This window comes from Tinamus guttatus, unplaced genomic scaffold (genome assembly GCF_059628265.1).
Source record: "Tinamus guttatus ecotype Peru unplaced genomic scaffold, ASM5962826v1 Tinamus_guttatus_pri_ptg000287l, whole genome shotgun sequence".
Lineage (NCBI taxonomy): Eukaryota > Metazoa > Chordata > Aves > Tinamiformes > Tinamidae > Tinamus > Tinamus guttatus.
The window spans coordinates 456889-477066 of NW_028288821.1; the positions used below are offsets into that span (position 1 = coordinate 456889).

The following is a 20178-nucleotide window of genomic DNA, read 5'->3' on the forward strand; positions in this document are numbered from 1 at the left end:
TATATTGAGCCAAAGTATTGGACATCCTAATAGATACTCAAACTTCCGGTGAACAGTTCTAAAATTTAGGAAATTCCAACAATACTGACATCTAAAAGCTGAAAAAAAAAGAATAAAATACTTTTATTTTTACAAATTGGATATTTTTGTTTTTGCCAAGTTTGTTTTTTTTTTTTCTTAAATAGCTGACAGGCCAAAAGGCACTGCCAAGTAACAAAGCTGAAATCCTAAAGGTGATCTGGGAGTGCATAGAGAATACGTTGAAAGGCCAATTAGGTATTTATAATCATATGGAAAGTATACACTAGTACATGCAATATAATTGGTAACATAATTTTGTATTAACAGCTTTGAGACACTGAATGTGACGTTCTAGTTCTTAATGATATATCCATGCAGCAAGGTATGCTTTTCCTGTAAAATACTATTAAAAATCCCTATATTTAAAATCTTAAAATTTACAATGCAATCAGCTGTTATACAGTCCCTAGGTGCATATATTTTTTGATTGCTACTGTGTACAGAATTTTATACAAGAATATTAAAAAATATTTACAATAGACTTGTCCACTTCCATCATGTAAGTTTTCCCCCAGCTCCTGTCTTCTGTTTAGTTTCATCAATCTAAAAGAGGCTGTAATGATTTAACGCCCTGTTCTTAATTTGGCAACAATCATAGCTGCCAGTTGTTGTGCATCTGTCATGTGGGGATTCTTTTCCATCACAGAAAGGACAATGCTTGGAGGGAAAATATTGCAGAGGTTTTTGTATGTTTGATACTGATGTTCTGGGATAATATGTGGCTCCCGTGGCTCACCACATACCCCAATCCAAGGACTCCGCCAGAGTTGCTCCATCTTCTCAGGCATGCTTCTCACCATTACAGGCTCATAACACGGCTGCATGAGGTTGTTACTTAATGGATAAGAATGATAAGCGTAAGAGTCTGATGCACACGGTAATGGATCCCAACTAGCATGCTGTTCTCGACAGAGAGGTGGTCTTCTCTGCCTTGTAGGGTTACTTTCATAAAGCCTTGAGTCAGAAATACTGTCCATTCTTGTCATGACCAAGGCACGGCTTGGTTGTGCAGTTGGATGAATATTTTGAGGCACAGGGTAGTCTCCTGGACAACTGGACCGTGCTCCAACAACTGGATGCTGGGCATGTAGGCCTAAGTGGGAAACTGACTGCTTGCGGAGGGATTGCTTAGGTTCTTCAGGTCCGTAACTCTGAACTCTGTTTAAGGCTTCATGGTAACCATGGGAAAAAGGCTGAAGACGATTTTGTGATGAAAGTCTGTGGATCTTCACATTTTCTTCTGGACTGGCATCTGCTACACCCAGATACAAGTCATTGTAAGAGGAATAAGAATCATTACTTGTATGGCTTAAGCGATTTTCAGGACAGGGGCTTGAGTTTCTAGAATACATCCCCTGGTCTGTATCAGCCCCATAAAAATCTGTGTTACGCATACTACTTATGCTCAAGTTGGAAAAATCACTGAGTAAGGAATAATAGCCATGGTCCCCTAATGATTCGTATTTGGGATACTGGTCGGTATAGTTAATTGAGGCACCATGGCTATTGGTGACTAGTATAGGAGGATATTGCACACTGGACATGTGTTCCAGTGAGGATTTCTGATGTGTGAACTGTGAGGAACCTGGCACTGGGCTGCTTGCAGAACGAGTATTTAATGCACCAGCTGCATGGCTTTTTGGTGGAGGGAGTGTTGGTACACTTAATGCAGAAACCAGAGATGGGACAGAGCTGGCCTCCGACTTCCGTGCTACTGATAACTTTTCCTCAGGTTCCACAGCTACCGATCTAATGCTTGGATCTGACTGACGTTTTGGGGTAACGCGTTTCACTTCAGAATTGATCTCTCCTTTGGAGCTGGATGGCCCTGTGCCACATTTGGCCAAGGCTCCCTCACTCATAGTTTTCACAGCAGATAATTTGGCACTTATTCGAAGCTCATCCGCTACTGACCTTTGAGGCTGGTTTGCCCGTTCTGGGTGGTAATATTTACATTTGTGCCCATAGGTGCACTTTTTACCTGTAAGAAAAGTGTCTTCAGGTTAAATAAATCAAAATCAAGTCAACATCGCTAGTTGAGATGTTTGTATCTTTCACTGTTTCTCAACAGTAATGTTTGCATACTGACACTGGAAGGAGAAATTACTCATACAGGCAATCACTTACTGCTACCTACATTTATGTATGTCACTGCAACAAGGGTGATATACACCATTTTTTCCCCCTTCATGTTCATGAATTAGAGTACAAACAGCATACTTAATGCTCTATAAAACCAAACAGCTTCAACAGAAGTTGCGAGAATCTTCTCCTTGAATACAAGTCAGAAGGAAAAGGCACAAAACTCTGATATCCACAAGGCATTTGCTAATATTTTGAAATATTTGGTTATCTTCAATTTTGTTACTTTGCTTTTATTAATACAGCCATACTACATATAAAAAATTGATATACTGCTTGGATGAAAACAAGAAAAAAAAAAGCATATTTTGTTTTTTAAATAATGACAAACGCTTACTTGACCTTCCTTTTGTTGCAGTAAATCAATCTGACTTACACACTTACCATAAGGACATGGTTGTTTTTTGTGTTCAGGAATAACCGGCCTTTTCCTTAAGAAATTTTCAAGACTTGGACCATGGCGTCCTAGAGGATCATCAGGAGGCATAAATCTATGGTGAAAGAAATGTGAATTTCAGTTTTTAATGAAGATTCTGAATCAACAAATTTCCTTATTTCTGAGGCCAAAAAAGAAAAAAACATACTTGTCATTCACAAAAGAATACATAAGCAGCCGTTCCTCTATGAACTTCTTCCATTCCGGTTTTTCATTTTGAAGATCCCGATAGTTGTCATTTGATACAATGATGCCATCCGAGTCAAAAGCAAGTTTTACTATAAATCGATCATCATAGCAAACAACTCTTCTTCCCTGAACTCTTCGAGATGGGGTAAAAACAAGAATTTTTTCTTTCTCCAATTTACGTAAGATTTCTTGATCTGTAAAATAAGTTTAGTTGAGAAACTTCTCAAAAGTTTTAGAAGAAAGAAATGCAGCCTTTGAAATATGAAACTTCATTTTTTCTGACAAAGTGTTGTATAATTGTGCTCATAGAAAGTCCTCCATACACGAGGACTAAATACACAAAATACCTAAATAATATCTAAATGTGAAGTGCTAGGTATTCCTGAGGTTCCAAAGTAACTGGAAAATATTAAATATTAAGGCTACATAACCACTCCTACTCCCCTGCAAACCGCTACACACTTTTTCTTACTCCTTCTGAACACGTCAAGAACTCAATTATTACCATATTACAAAAGTCTCCTTGTGTGTCAAAATCTATGCTGCCTCTTCAGTGTTCAAGATAACCCTATTAAATTAATCCCTAGACTGATATTACTTATTTTATACTAGCCCAGTAACTAAGAATCAGTTCTTATATTTTTAAATCTCTGCGCTAACAAGAAAATTATAAATACTACCTCTTAGGAGTGTTGAGATGATTCATTACTATACAAAAACAGCACTACTTTTTAGATGCAGCTACTTAATGTGTATTCTTTACCAGTGAAGTTGTTTTCTGCTTTCAAACAGATGAGCACTGCGCAACCTCATAGACACAGCCCAGTATGTAGTGCCCAGCAAAGGACAACATGCGTGTGTCTTGATGCAATACAAAGGAGTCAAAGGGGGAAAAAAAAAAGAAAAAAAAGAAAAGAAAAAGAAAGAAAGAAAGATCTGTTACCTGTAATTGGTGCATCAGGTCGAGACTGCTCTTTTCTCCATGCAGGGACAAACACAGTTATATCCTTATGTCCTTTTTCCAGAAACCAATCAACAGCTAGTTGAATCCCCCGGCAGGAAAATCCTTCTTTATTCCCATGACTGCAAATCATGCGAAATTGTTATTAATACATTGACAAGAAGTTACTTTGTGTTTGTTTTTTTTTTTAACACTGTTACAGTGTTAGCTGTTACAGTCTAAGAATATGAAGGAAGCAAATTTCATAAAAACAGTATTTTTATTAGACCAGCTTACATAATTGGGAAGTGACAACTGTCCAGAGATACTAAAGCAATCAGATAACAACACTGCCGGTTGAAATAGTGAAAAAGCGTTATCTCAAAAATGAAAAAAGTACCCTAATGCAAAAGATTTGCCTTCTTTACCATTTTATTAGCTGATCTAATGAAAGATACCACCACACTCACCTTTAGGTATCAACATGAAAAGACAGCAATAACAAAAAGAAATTAACAAAAAGAAATATATTAATACTGCTGACTGTCAGTTGTTTAAACATCAACCTTAAAAATACAAGTTTCCCTACCACTAGGCATGTTTCTCTTCTTCTTTAAAGTACTTTATATTTTTTAAAGAAAATCAATTACTCAAAGTTGTACAAAACCAAAGGAAAAAAAAGTACATATTGTTTCCTGAAACACATTGGTGTCTCTAAAATAGCACACAAATCAGATGAATGGGTTAAAAGCTGTTTTATAACACTGATTCTGTTTAGAAAATGGTGTAATAAGTTTTTGTAAAGAAAAAAAATAGAGATTTGCGGGAGACTATTTAGAATCTTAACTATGCAATTCACTGTACCTTTTGGCTACACCCTTGTTGCTTTCTAAACAAACAGTGAATGAAGAATCAGGTCTTAAATCCCCCCAGGAATTAGTTCAGCAATGCCTGAACAATATGCAAGCACATATATGAGAAGATGATTATAGTACACATAGTATTATTCTGCATAGCTCTGAGAGAGCCACACAGATTTACACATTATAGCTGAATTTCATATTTAGATTCAAACCAATGTTTTCTTTGTATTAAAAATACAACACATACATCCTTGCTAAACCAGGTGGCCATAAATAAAAACAGCATTCTGTTTTTTTGTTTGTTTGTTTTTCAATTAATAGTGTAACCACTTTGGGGGAAAAAAAAAAGAAATCTAAAGAACTTTTGAATCTGACCTTTTAACTAGCATAACCCTCATTTATTGTTAATAGTTTGTAAAACAAAGTGAACTCTTTCCAAAATTACATCTGGAGAGGGTAGAATAATAAGCCAAAGTTGTATTCCTTGAAGCATACTTTTCAAAATGCCTTTTTTTTTTTTTCCCCCTCTCAGCACTGCTGTAGTTTCTCATCAATCATGATAGGTCACAAGCTGCCCGGTTAGTTTGACACCATTCATTTTTGTTTCTGCAGAAACCTCTACATGAATTTGTAAAGAAGATGAATGGATGTCTTCAAATCACCCCATCCATTTCAAGCTGATCAGCAGTCACTCAGATATCCTGAAGCCCACTGCATATTACCAGCATGCACTATATGTCATTTCGCGAAGCAGCAGGTTTTTCTCACCTATTCATTTGCCTCTGGACATTAAACTAAAATATCTGATAACATTCTTAAATAACTTAAGAATTAAACACATCTACAACAAAAGCACACTACAGCTAAATTACTAAAGAAGACAGAGGGAATAACTTAATTAAAAATATATTTATATGGGGGTAAGGGTGGGGGACACACACCTAGAATAGGAATTACCTAAAAGGAATAATAGCATATATAAAAGACTGGGCTGCAGGCCATAAGAAATATTTATTATTAATCTAAATATACTACACAACTCAAAATTATATTGCAAGAATGCTGTTTTTGTTCATAAATATCTTGGTGACTTTTTATTTAAAAATGTAATAGGGAGACCCACCTCATAGCCACGTTGCTTCCATCAATGACAATTGGCCTCAGGTTATCACTATTATCCACAACTTCATCCTCAAGTGACAGTTCAGGGCTCGTTATCTCCTTCGGACATGGGCCTCTCGACACCAGAGTAGTAGTGGTAGTGCTGGCACTGCCTTGTCCCTCTGATTCACTTTTGTTGCCAAGTCTCACAAGTTCTGCCAGAACATCATTGATGAGGGCATCTGCTCCCAGTTTATTCAGTACAGCCTGGATTTGATCTCCTGCATATCCAAGCTTTAAAGCAAAATCCATTTTAGCTTGGTATTCCTTGTCCAAACTTGTTTTACATTCTTCCAGCTTCAAGTCTTGTGTGATACTGCTCTGCGAAAAACTTGGGCAATCCAAACAAGGGGAGCGACAGAGTGGTCGATGCGGTTTAGTGGAAACCTCCTTCTCTCTCCACTGTATATTGCTACAGCTGCTTCTGAAGTATGGTTGCTCAGGTTCACTTTCTGAGCTCGTCCATTCCTCAGATTCAGCACTGCATTCCCCAACATCTTGTTCCACATTTCTATCTTTTCTGGTGTGCCTCTTCTCCATTTTCAACTTCCCCACCATAGACCAGGCCGTCATCACGTTCAGCTTCCTGTCAGAGAGCTCAAGATTTCTTTTTCATTTTCAAAGACATGTAGGATTCGTATTCAGTTGCATCTTGTTGGCTAATTACAGGTTTACAAAAGGCTGGAATTAATTTGCCTTGCCTACCATGTTCTGGCATAAACAACACCGACATGAAGTTCCTTAAAAAAAAAAAAAAAAAAAAAAGACGGGTGGGGAGGGGAATAAAAAATAGCTTTCATTAAAGTCTGCAAAATACTTGAGTACAGTAATTCCGTTTACAAGCAGAGATCCCCATTTCCCAGATTTTCCCACAGATTTCAATGTAAAAATTGATCATAATAAAGCATATAGTTTTGCTGTCCCTTTACTCAGACATTAAATTCCCTCTCCCTTCCCCACTAACTATGTACAAAAAATGAGTTCCCACACAGTAAGTCTACAGCTGAAGTTAATGAACCACCTCTATATTTAAAAGAGCAACACAGAAAAGGGCAACCCACCACTTCCACTAGAAAATAATCTTTGCAATTTTTGCCTGTCTACTTCAGGAACACTGAAGTTCCAATATGCATAAAATTCAACAAACACTTTCAGGCTCTTCCAGTTAAGGTTTATACCATAGTTGACAAGCTAAACCAGGTTAACTTTAGCATAAGCTGACTGCAAGACACACTGAAGTCATTACAGAGATGCACAAAGGTTCCGCAAGATGATCATCTAGTGCTTTGTTTACTGTACCTACTGCACTGAAAAATCCAAAACCAAGAACGGATATTCTACTAACCTACTGTGTTTTGACAAATTCACTCTCATAATGTTTGAATAAGCACTGAAAATTCTTGTCTTTTAGCAGAAGTAAAAACATTCACGGAATTCTAGTGAGAGTCCAGGCAAACTAGATTAATTATGTTGGTCTGTGAAAGGCTCAGCTGAAGCCGTGAAGCTTTTGAAAAACAGTTTTAAAAAGGAACTGCAACTGCAGCCAGTGTATACTTTAGAGAAAATTACAAACCCAGACCCAGATGGAAATGCAGGAAGCTGCAGAAAATTGATTCAGAAAGATGCAGCAATATAAGAAATTTGTAAGACAGCAAAAATGGGAACTTCAACTATTTGGCCAGCAGGAGAATTGAAGTGTTTAGAAAGAGGTCTGCTTTCAGAAAGTTGTATCCTCTCCTCTGTAAACCAGCAAACTCTGATAATGCAGAACCTATGGGGTCCTCTGGATGAAGAAAGTAACAAATGTAATTGCCTTGAAGAAAATATTTATTTTAATGCTTAAGGTGCTTGTTTTAACTTCATCTGCCCACTGGAATAAATCTTGTTCCTATTGAAGTTACTGCTTTTAGACGTAACAACAGAACGGAAAAAAAAAAAAAAAAAAAAAAAAAAGACAGAAACTAATAAGAGCCACAGGAGGGTGTAGTCTTCGGAATCTACAAACTGTCTGTAGTAGAGACTTCGGTTAGTGCAGATGTTGTCTGAAGAAGTGTGAGGAGTATGATTTAAACAGTATTGGTTTAAATTCAAAGGATTAAACAGTAGCGACATTTAAAAAAGGCCTTGTACTGACACACTTTTCAAATATATCATCACTTTTAACAGGAAGGCCTAATAGCTTAGTGTTCTAAAGTATTTTGCAGACATAAACTATGGATGCATGACAAGCTTTTTCCCAGGATTTTTAAGAGAGGTTTTGTAGCATAAAATAAGTGTTACTTGGGCACAGGAAGAGATTGACCAAAGCAGCTCCCTCTCCTAATGACCTCCTAATGCATTCACAAGGAGCAGTAAAACTGAAAGAGCAATCCACATCTTGGGAGGTACTGCTCACTAGTGTCACTTAGAATAAACTTATATCTCTTTAATGTATCTTTTTAAATTTCTCTCATGTCTCTTTCACTCCTTCAGGTTATGAGCAAGCATTAAAAGAAGATAATTTTTTACAGAACATTATCAAGTCTGATCATACGCAAAAGCTTTTTAAAAAAATCTTACTCTTACCTCCCCAAGAGATCACAAAGGGTCTTATTTAGTCTTACTTAACAAATAACATGAAAAATACTCCCTTATTGTAAAGTAGTGTTACTCTCTTACTCTACAGAAATGCTATATCTAGAGACTAAAAATAAGTATTGAAATCTGTTGAGCAGGGGGAGGCGATGAGCATCTCATGTAGCTGGAAGAAAAGCATACTTAACACTGTCCGTTATTTATTTTCTTCCTGAAATCAGTACTTTAAATTGTTCCACAGAATGATATTCATAGACACTGAAATCAAGAAAATAACATGGAAATGCTAACAAGTATTAGCATAGTCAGTTAAAACAAATGTATAAAACTACAATATTGCACCCTAAAAGTATTCTTATAAACCTTGTTTTCACTATTTCACTGAAAATTGTAAGGACATTATACTAAGCATTATGAACCACAAAAAAAAAAAAAAAAAAAAAAAAGGAAGAAAGAATAACCAGTGTGCACCCAAGCCAAATGTTGTTCTTTTACAGTACTCATATCCCTTCAACCCTTCAACATGTATCCCATCAACATTTAGGAGGAATCACAAATTCCAAACACATACCAGTTCTGAGCAAGATGACTGATCTGAGATGAGTGAAAGGGAAGTTTGTAAGTCAAGGACTGAAGTTCAAGCTATTTGAGTCAACTCTACTGCAACAGAGTGCAGAACAATGACTGAAAGGAAACAATGATGAGACTGTGACTGTAGAGCCCTACAGGACCACTACAAAAAGGCTGAAAGCAGGAAGATGAGGTGAAGAGACAAAGCAATCATCTCAATTTGTATACAAATGTGAGTATGTGAGCATGCATCATCTTTATCAGCCCAGCTCCCTCTAGTATCAGTTTAAGAATAGTGCAAGGGTAAACTACAGATTACATTATTTCTGGTGCAAGCAGTTCATGTAATTTGTAGAAGAAAATGAGTACTTTCAGGCAATCTTTCAGGGATGTTTGTCTTGAGCAAAAGGTGATTTGTTGAGAATTCTCTATTATCTTACGGCCTTTATGCTCACTTTATCTTTATGTGTACATAAAAAGAGTTACTGCAAAAAGCACTACTCCTTGGCTTACAGAACTCTACTTGCAGACACTTTATTTTGTTATTGCTTATACTGCACACTTTAAGTTAGTATAAATGCATTAAGGAATTATTACACAGAGACAAATTTATTTGTATATATATACACACACTATATATATATATTTGTATATACAATCATATATATACAATTGTATATATATACACAATATACAATATTTGTATATATATATACACAATATAAAATATATAAGCAGAACCAGAACTATTTTAAAACGATAAATAAAGTACATATTGTGTCATTTTGCTGATGACAAAAACAAATGAGAAATGAGTCTGTGTGCCTCAGTTTTCTCAAAGGTGGAATAAAAGCTCATATCACAGATCATATACTAAAAACATTAAAAAATCAGCAGTACTATGTTCTTGTTTAAGTTACGTTCTTTCCCCATGATAGCCAAATATGAACACAAATTTACAGAATGAGAGAAAAGCAGTTACCAATTTCTGATTTGAAAGAGATTAGAACTCAGAAATCTGAATGCTGCAGCTTTAAAAATTTGCCTCTCAATGCTTGCTGCTAAGCAATCAAGTTTTCTTACCTAAAGATCTCTTTTAGCACAGTCATGACAGACTAGTAGAACTGATAATGGGATTCAGAGATTGAGGCAAAAATATTTTGTTCATATACTAGCAAACTGAAAACATCTGTATAATTTCACGACAATAAAACAGAAGGAAAATGTCTACCCAGTAATAAGCGATTGCAACGTGTATTAAAAACTCTCAGGAACTACATAACATTAATTATGCAAATGGTAATGATTACTAGAGACCAGGTGCTGGAAATACTCAATTCCAGGTCTGCTGATTTCAGCAGAAGCAATAGAATCAAGAATGTAGGGTGAAAGGAGGGAGTGAATAACTTCTTTCAGTACCCAGTGACCCAACAGCTTTCCATCATCTTCACTGTCCTATGAATCATGCTCTTCATACATAAAGAACTGACTGCAGGGATAACACATCTGTGACAAGGAACAACATTTAAATAAAGAAATATTAATTAACTCCTTTTGCCAAATCTTAAGCAACTTTACTTCTGCTGAAAAGAAAGAAAAAAGTATTTTTCTTTCACGTGAATAACACAGGAGAAAATGATTCTGTATCATTAATTTTATGGAGAGTGAGGGACTGCTTCTTTCCCCTAGTATATTTTTGAGATACTCCTTATTAGCTATATGTATTTTTTACAATATTTTTTTACAAAATTTAAAGAAACAAACAAAACGAAAACTATCTGAATACTTAGCATATAAAATGGAACTATCTAGGGGAGTTCTATATGCATGGCAAAGAATAAACATTGCAACTTTTTCCTCTTTATTTCCTTTTAAGCTATCAAATAAGCTTCTTCACAAGAATGAAAAGTAATGTTTTTTCATTAAGAAAAATAAGTTATTGCCCCATTGCTTCAGCATGAATTTAATGTTAGTTTCCTCTTCATCCTTCATCTCACTGATTTATGCTACTCTATTTAGATTCTACCCTGTAAGAGACCTACAGAAAGAGGCATCTTTCTAGAAGACTATTCTGAATAGGAGTCAGGTCTTTGATTATTGTGGTTATTTCTACATTATCAGAAGATGACTGAAGTGCATGGGTACATATATCTAAACTGATTTTCATATAGCTACAAGAGCAACCAGCTTAGGCAAGCTAGGTATCTACTACAACTACACCTCCTGATTACGGTTTAGATACTGTATAAGCCTGTTAACACAGAAACTGCCAACCCTCTGGTTACATATATACTGATTATGGTAAAGTAAGCTCTAAAACCATGGAAACAACATGAGTGGAGACAAAGGTAGAGAGAAGTATCTTCTGTTGCTAAAATTATTCAGTGTTCAGAGGCACTAGATCCAAAACACTCATCAATATTTCAGTGAGCTACAGCACAGACTAGTGAAGATAGACCGCCAAAGCATGTTTTTGTGATTTTTAAAAACTTCCCTAACAAATGATTGATCATTATTTTCAGATATTACTGTTTGCTCTAGCAATATGAAAGCCCAAAACGCAATACACGGAAATCCTCACTTGTTAGGAAATAGTTAGTCAGAAGACACAGACTATGAGCAGCTCAACATGCATGGTTTGCACTGGACTTTGGATTAGCCTTTAATTCTGGTAAACACACTTTCAAATGCTCCTGGAAAAAGTGATACAATTCAACATTGGTGTTCTCACAGCACTGAAGAAATAATCTTCTTCCTGTAATCTTAGTTCAGAAATGATACAGATATTCATTACTGCCTCTTTTTTTTAATATTTTCTGAAACATTGAATTATTTTATCTACAGATAAAGAACCACTTAAAGCTAAAAATTAAGCATATGAGTCACAAATTAAAATGGCAGAGTTTTCTCATTCTAGATATATAACTAGGTATATACCAAGAATGAATGTTAACACATCCATCTAGGCGAGACACATCTGTTGGGACAGACATAACAGAAAAAAAAAAAAAAAAAAAAAAAAGGAGAAAATGCTCTAAGAGTTTCAGAACAGATTTCCAAGAAAAAGAGCTGAACTATGTGACAAATAGAATTCTCTTTTGTCCTCAATAACAGAAAAAAAAAAGGTTTTGTGATTTGCATTATTTTACTAAAGTAGTTCTAAAACTAGACTTCCATATTCATCATTATTTTAATCAGAGATAGGCACACAGTCTGCATCTATCCCACAACACTTCGATGGTGCAATTTAGCAGGAATTAAATTCTTTTTTTATTTTTCAAAGCTACTAATGAGTTATTTTTAATCTTTAACAAATGGGGTAGTTTAGCATGTTCATTCTTACCTACCCCATCAAGTGCTGTAGGAAAACAGAATAAAATAGGTTATGCATATTAGGTTACACATAAACATTTTCTATTTGAGTTGGCCATTTTAAAGTGACTCAAAAGAAGTGATGCAATTTGCCAAAATACAATATTCATGAATTTAGACCATGTTTCAAATGCAGCTCTTGCTAGTATCAACAAAATACATAACCAAGTATTCTGTTAATGCCAATCTACCTAGTAGGACCTGTAATCAAGAAATTTGCCCTTTTACTCCTTTAAAAATGTATAAAATGTAGCTTTATCAATATCATCCTTGGAGTTTTTGTAATCAGCAAAAAAAAAAAATATATACATACCACCTAACTGAAAGATGTGCAGACTTTGACATTATCTCATATATTCTCATATAGCTTCTATAAATAGTAAGTCCACAATATATCGGAGCAGAGAGGAGACAAAACAGAAAACATTAACCAAGATGAAAGCAGACGGATTTTGAGACAAATATCCAGCATTAATGCTATTTATAACAACCTCCTTGCTGAGGAGCAGTGTATTCAACCTTCCACATTTAAAATGGATACCCTTTCAAGATACCCAAAATGAATAAACTTATTCAAATATTTTTCTGTACTTTTAATCAAATAAATTAAAATTCTTTCTCTATTTTAGAAGAGATGGTCTAAACCAAAGACCTGAGCAGAGATCTGCAGTTCATTTATCCATTTAAAACATGTAAAATCAGTATTCCTTGAATATGCATCAAGTCAAATGGAATTTGTAACAGAAATGTTAAAAAGGTAGAACAGAGTTTTCAGTCCCTTGATAATTACAGCCATATAAGTGATAGAATTTTGATTCAAATTAATGATTTTTAAACTGTTTTTTAACAGTAACATGATGTCAGTCTCAACACATTAATGGGAAATTTCAACACCATCATTTTGATGATTGCAGGAACCTTACAATTACACAGGCCAAAGGCCTAATATAAATATAGTCCTTTGTCAGGACAAATGCTGCATACAGTGAAGCGCAAAGGAAGACATAGTTATATTACCAAGTTTTGCCTTTGAAGAAAGCAATCTCCTTCTGAATCTCAATTTCTCGCCTTCCATTTTCACTTTTCAACAATACTGAATGCAGGAAATCGGCATTTGGCTGGCCTACTGAACAAGTGCCATCAGGCACTGACAATTTCACTCAGCAATAACAAGACATTCATCTGAATTAGACAGAAAGAACTGACAGAACAGACCACTACTTCCTAGTCAATTGTAGTAACCAAGACTGAAAAAAAAGAATCTTGCAACATCTATTTTTGATCTGCAGTTGATTACAAACTTTCAGAACTTTGTCTGAGCTTGATGAGAACCACCATATTCAGCTTAGAATAAATGGTACCAAGTTATGTTTGACCTCCCCATAACTAGAAAGACACTAAACAGAAAAGCACAGTTTTTCACTGTAACAGAAACGACTCCTCATACAAATTGCTCCAACCTTCTTTTTCCATCTCTGCTCAAACTATAATGTTATTTATTGTAAGCAGTATGTAGTATGCATCTGCCCTGCAAATCTGACTGACAAACAGTATGACTCTTCACAACTCTGCTATGTATGGCACTCCTCCATAGCTAAGTTTTTATAAAGGATTCAGAAATTCCAAAATAACACAGAAACCATTTCAGACAATAACAGGAAAAGAAAGATATGATCCTATTAACAAACAGCAAAATGAGGAAAAGAGTTTTGATTAGCTAGAATTTTGAGTGCTCGCTTCTGAGAACCTAAAATGAGATGTATTAAACAATGAAATTACAGTGGATTTCAAACCCTAAATAAAACAATGTACCGATGCACAAAGATGACACAAACCCCTGGACTGCAACCTATGGATATATCAAGCCCTTTTTATTTTTAAACTACAAGATTCAGTTCAAAACAGTTATATGAAAGAAAACCTGATAGGAACATACGCATTTTTCAACTAATTCTTACAATACTGTGGAATTTGTTAAATTGAAAAATTAACTAAAAAGCTACAATATTATTACCAATTATGCCTTGCTTTAAATGTTTGAGTACTTCAAGTTTATCTCAGTAAATATTTCAAATGAACAGTGAATCAGAATTAAACTATACATGAAACAAACTGTGTCTAGCACATCATATAAATAGAGGATTTGAAATGAGTTATTAAAGACTCCACTGAAAATAAAGCATGAATTGAAGAGAACAAAGATAATGCAAAATTCAAGCATCTTATCTCAAATCTGTCATTCATTTTGTTACACTCGTAAGTATGAATTCATAGAGCTAGGATGGACAGAGTTAGAATTATATAGAAGGGAAATAGTATATTAGTTGCTTCTTAAAATACATGATCTATGCACGAAGTAAACAGTTTCTTGACTAACAAAGAACAGGCAGTGCCGAGCGCAAGAGAAGCACTTCTAAAGAGAAGGAAATTAAATATTTCTGTTGCACTGGATATTAAACTTGACTTTCTAAGACAGGAGAACAAACCAGAATGTAAATATGCAAAAAGCAGAAAGTAAATATGCAAAAAAAAAGTGTTCCAGCAATAATATAGTACCTCTTCCCATCTATCTTCTCTTCCTGATAGTCATCAGGCTAGCAAATTAAGGCTAGTATCACCACTATTCAAAAAGTCCATTGTGCCTATCAAGGTCACACTTGCATTTTCAAAGACACATCAATAAAATATTTCATCATTCCAACTTACACTTTTTCTAATTTTATAGTTTTATACTTTTGTAATTCAGTATTTTGAACACTACTGTGACAGACTAAACCAAACATACCCTGTTCCTAAAGGATTCCATATAGTGATTGGACCCTCACCATGCTACACCACCCAAGAATAGTAAGGATGTACTCAGCAGTCAGAACATATGCTTTCTGATAAACTGAAAGAGCCTTTTTAAAGGAAGAAAGAAAAAAGCGGAAGAAAAAAAAAAAAGAGGTGGAGGGACTCCTCCCTTGAAAACTCCAACTTCTACCTTTTTGGAAACACAAGATGGGCTTAAAGCCATATTTTCAAAGCTGATACAATGTTTTTTCTTCAAAAACAAAGTCAGTCCTTAGATAGCTCTGCTTTCAGCAGGGTGCTTGAGTAGATGACCTCCAAAGGTCCCTTCCAACTGAAATTCTTCTTATGAATTATTCTATGATTCCTTCATTCTTACAGTGACAACAGTGCTCATTTCTAAGATGAAGTTGTAAAGTCATCTTCAGGAAGACAAGTGAACTCTTCTGTTCTGCTTTCAAAAGAGAAAACAGCAAACTCCTATTCTCCAGCAATATTATTTCATACTCCGAGCTGATTTGACAGGAGAAGTTTTTGGCGGGTGGGCTTTTTTTTTCAGAATCAGAAAGAACTTAGAATTAAGAAAATAAAATGATTTGGCAAAAAATCTGAAATTGTTGTTTTACTTTTAAAAAAAGGCGGAAGGGGAAGAAGGGAGGGTATTTCATATTGTTTTTAGATTAAAGTTATCAGACTCCTGGCTTTATCTGGTTTGGCTGAAGTGTTTGTGGGTTCTTTAAAGGAGCAAATACATTACATTTCCTAAGAGGATGTCTTTATTAAAATAAATTAGCCATAGCAAAATATTAGGTTGATATTCTGGCTATGCTATCTAAACCAACACAAGGCTGACTTAGGCAGAACAGAGTGCTAGTCTTAGGGAGAGGACTCACTCTGGAAGGGCTGAATGTGGAAAATGAACTCTAATACTTCAACTCTAACTGATGAGTGCTTCGACTTACACCAGAATTTGCAAAGTCTTCAGTGTTCTGTACCATTATACTCCAGTAACATTCCAGACAAGACTCACAACAAACCATGTAAAGCCTAGGCTTTATTGTGGCATGGTGATTCAACTTGCTATGTTAGCAAGTAAAGTCAAAAATAACTCATGTAAGAAAATGAAATAAAATAGCTACCTTTAAAACTAAAAGACACTTAACTGAAGTACAAGTATAAATATAGAAAGAACATATATATTTGAACCAAGACTGACAGCTAATGGAGAGTTTTTTCTTATAATGGCCAATCTCATGAACAAATTGTTCATCTAAGAACAATAAAATTGTATCTTAGAAGATGTTACATTGCTCAACTCTGCTCTTCCAAATATATTCCTTAAATCTGAAATAAACGTGATATTACGTGTCATGGCACCAGAAATCCTAGATTTCAATAGGTGGTCAGGATATATATGCCTCCAGGTGTATCTTCTGTGATACTATAAACACACCTTATCGAAAAGAGAAAAAGCACATTCACAGGAAATGCAAAACGAAAAAGAAACTACATTAGGAGATATAAGGAATGTTAAAGTCTGTAATACTCTATTACCAAAAATGCTCCCAATTTTATAATAAGGAATATAACCTGAAGAATATAACCTTTCAAATTAAACTTTAAAAATGTAAGTTTCTAAATATATGTTTATTTAGCCATGTACACTTGGCGCTTCAAAACCATTTGCAATTAGTAGATTCCATGATCAAATACAGGTAAGCCTGTTCTAGTATTCCTTCTTTTTGATTAGTGTGGCTGTGTGTGAGGCCTGTATAGCATTGTAGACATCTTTTTGCATGATGAAAATGCATAAATTAGTACAATCAAAGCAGTTTACAATCTGGCAACATCTGGAATTTTTTCCTGAGTTTATAAAAAAAATTAAAATCTTTCCTCCCCCACTCCAAGGCCCTTTCCTAAAACTGAACTTACATCTTGCTGCCTTCCTTATTCCAAAGAGCTCCAGTGCATCTCCTCTTCTTGAAAGCAGTAACAGAGTGCAAGTGACAGGAGCAATTTGATTTGTTTCTATTTTTAACAGATGTATAGTAGAATCATATGGGTTCTTTTAAAAAATAAAGTCACGTATGAGTTTCAAAATGTAAAGTGGCTTGGAAAGTCAACATCATTAAGTGTCGGCAATGGAATAACCTTAATTGGAATAGGCATGTCACAAGATCAAGAAACAGAAAGCCAGAACACATCTTATTCACAGCAGCAGCTGGAAATGCTTTTTTATTAGTTCATCTGGACATAAAGGTATCTGGACATCCTCATAACATCTTTTGTATTCATTCTTTTTGACTAGTCATATTGCTGTCATTTTTTTTCAAGACATTTTAAAGAGATCCTTCACTTAGGAAGTTACAGTTAATTTTTAAAATCCAATAACTATTAGACTGTTTTAGAAGATAAATTGAACTCAGGTCCAGAAAATGTCAACAGCTACAGGAATGATATATGAGGAATATATGAAAGTAAAGAAGAAATAATATGCTTCAGTAACAGTTAACTTGTTCTAAATTTGTAAATGACCTTGACATCCCCACTAACCCATTTTCCAGCAAGAAACAAATACAGTTTTATAGGCAACATTAGCTACACTTAAAAATGTAGTTTTCAGTTCTACATACCATAGTATGTTTAATACTTCAGCAAATAAAAGATATTTCTCTTTAACAGACAACATTTCCTAAACAAAAATCACTGTCTGACAGATGCAGCCATTTCAATGGATAAGCACACTAAGAATAAAAAATCAGATAGAGCTGGAGTGCTGCATGCTTCTAGGCACACTGAACCGCCAGTATGCACCATACCAGGTCATAAATGAGAGATATTTTAATTTTCTTTCTATTTCTGCTTCTAATCTATGATGAAATATGCGTATCACTGAAATATGTTACAGGACAATAAAAATGAAACAATGCACCACACGTATCTCAATATACAACCGGAATTAATTTCAATACACATTTATGAACTTAAGACACAGTATAGATTTTGCATTCCATTTGCTAACTTGCAGAAGAAATATACAGCTCTTGATGCAAGCTGTAAGGACTACAAAAAAAATAAATCACAGTTACGACTGATAGCTACAAGACACAACTTCTTTAAATAAACTGATTAAAAAAAAAAAAAAAAAAAAAACTATTGCAACTCTCATCCTTATTGCAATGAGCGTCCAGTGTATTATTTACATTTGCACTATAAAGCAAAATGGAGGGATGGAAGTAGTGACCATTGGGTAGCTTATAAATAAGCAAATTCTATTTAATCACCTGGCTATTTTGTTAATACAGATTTAATTCTCTTGTAATCCATCCCATAATCAGCTAGAGAACGCATTTCAAACAGCACTATAACGTAGCCTGGAAAACGCTGCCCTGGCATTTATCGCAATTAATGAATCCAGGCAAATTTCCCGACCAGCAGCTGCCAGTGCTGCCTGCGGCTTGCCAGGCCATTCCGGCCGGGTGGCCCCCGCGGCCTCTGCGCCGCGGACGGTCCCCGGCCCGGACACCCCCTGCCCGGCAGGGCTGGGCCCGCTCCGCCGGGGGGCAGCAGGAGGCCCCGCCGCGGCCTCCGCCAGGCCTGCGGGAGGCCGCCCGGCTCGGCCCCGCCGCGGCCTGCCCACTCCGCCGCGCCGCTCCTCCCGCCCCCGCCCCGACGGGCCTCACCCGCCGTCGTCGCTGCAGACACCGCCCGCGACTCCTTGCGGGGTCGGACGGCGGAGGGGCGAGGAATGGCGGCGCTCCGCGCGGCCGCAGCACGGCCCCGCTCCGGCCGCATGAGGGGAAAGGCCGCCTGGAGGGACGAGCAGGGAGCCGGGCCCAAAGCCAGGGCGGGCCAGGAGGGGCGGGCGAGGGGCGGCAGCGGGTCAGCACCGGCGAGAGCCCGGGAGCCGCTGCCGCCGCCTCATCGCCGCCGGCTCCAGCGGGCCCGGCGCCGTCTCCTAGCAACCGCGCCCGGCCCCCGCTGCTGCAGGCGCCCGGCTCCGGCGGCCGCGCGCTCCCGCTGCCGGCGCGCGCGCCCACCGCACCCCGCCCCTGCGCGGGGGGGGGGGGGGGGCGCATCGGGCGCGCGCGTGCGGCGGGCGCGCGCCCCCACGGCACCCCGCCCCGGCGCAGGGGGGCGCATCGGGCGCGCGCGCGCGGCAGGGCCTTGCTGACAGAGGGGAAGGCGCGTGAGGCGCTGCGGGAGCGCGCGCGGCCCGGCCGGCCGCGGCGGCGCCTCCCGAGTGTCGTCTCCGAAAGCCGGCGCTGAGGCAGCCTGTGCGCGCAGCCTCAGCGGGAAGGGGAAAGGGAGCCCATCTTCTCTGGCATTAGCCCCACAAGGAGACAGGGCTAGGGAGGGCAGGTGGGCACTGTTGGTGAAAATATTGTATTCTCGCAGTTTTGCAAATTAGGGGAACGGAGGATGAAATAAGGGATATGACTAAATTCAGAAACAAACAAACAAAACCACTTAGACACAGATTTCCACGTGCAGGTACTTAAATCTCTAGCTCTCTAGGACATCAGTGAACACTTTTAACACATAGCATATATTGGACGAGTAGTAGAAAAAAATGTATGAATGTTTCAGGCTTTAGAAAATAGTACTTCAAGACTAAACAATCCAATAATCCCTCAGGCCTAGCCTCTGTTACCAGACCTGCTGATGACGGTGTCTTCAGCCTCCTGGCGCTTCCTGAGGCATGCTATTTCACAATAACATCCGTGCTTTTTTTTTTTTTTTTTTTTTTTTAATATTAAGAAGTTCTTGGCCTTCTAGCTGTAGGGAAAAACCTTGCAAGTGTAACTTAGGACTCAAAAAACAGATGAGATATAGAAATAATTATATTTTAAAACATAGGAATCTGAAGCAAATTTCATCAATTGGCACATACTGTTTTTGCTCAAACATCGCCTTTTGTTTCTGTTTAGCAGTGCTAACTGCCACCAATTCAACCCCATAACAGCATATACCCGTCCAACAGCACATGAGCAGAGCTCAGTCCTATCCTGTGTTTTACTGGGGTCTCCATACCATATTACCATATAGGTGCTGGACCA

At 37.2% G+C, this 20178-nt stretch overlaps 1 protein-coding gene across 2 annotated transcripts; it reads right to left on the reverse strand.

Annotated features, from left to right (window-relative positions):
• Nucleotides 1-241: 241 nt before the first annotated feature.
• On the reverse strand, nucleotides 242-18947 carry ZC3H12B (zinc finger CCCH-type containing 12B). 2 transcript variants are annotated; one of them, XM_088527437.1, is made up of 6 exons: nucleotides 18802-18947; nucleotides 5775-6552; nucleotides 3792-3931; nucleotides 2808-3042; nucleotides 2608-2714; nucleotides 242-2062 (listed from the first exon to the last, which is right to left on the reverse strand). In XM_088527437.1, the coding sequence occupies exons 2-6, from the start codon at nucleotides 6383-6385 to the stop codon at nucleotides 645-647; spliced, it is 2511 nt and encodes an 836-aa protein (XP_088383563.1). In that variant the 5' UTR covers nucleotides 6386-6552; nucleotides 18802-18947; the 3' UTR covers nucleotides 242-644. The 2 variants fall into 2 exon arrangements, with proteins under 2 accessions (XP_088383563.1, XP_088383564.1); XM_088527438.1 differs by lacking the exon at nucleotides 18802-18947 and adding an exon at nucleotides 10267-10293.
• Between the last annotated feature and the right edge of the window lie 1231 nt (nucleotides 18948-20178).

Excerpts from the sequence above, each read along its gene's own strand:
- ZC3H12B (XM_088527437.1), bottom strand. The coding sequence starts at position 6,385 with ATGACGGCCTGGTCTATGGTGGGGAAGTTGAAAATGGAGAAGAGGCAC. Across the intron at positions 3,932-5,774 it reads GGAAGCAACGTGGCTATGAG|TCATGGGAATAAAGAAGGAT; the intron begins GTGGGTCTCCCT and ends CATGATTTGCAG. Across the intron at positions 2,063-2,607 it reads AAAACAACCATGTCCTTATG|GTAAAAAGTGCACCTATGGG; the intron begins GTAAGTGTGTAA and ends CTTTTCTTACAG.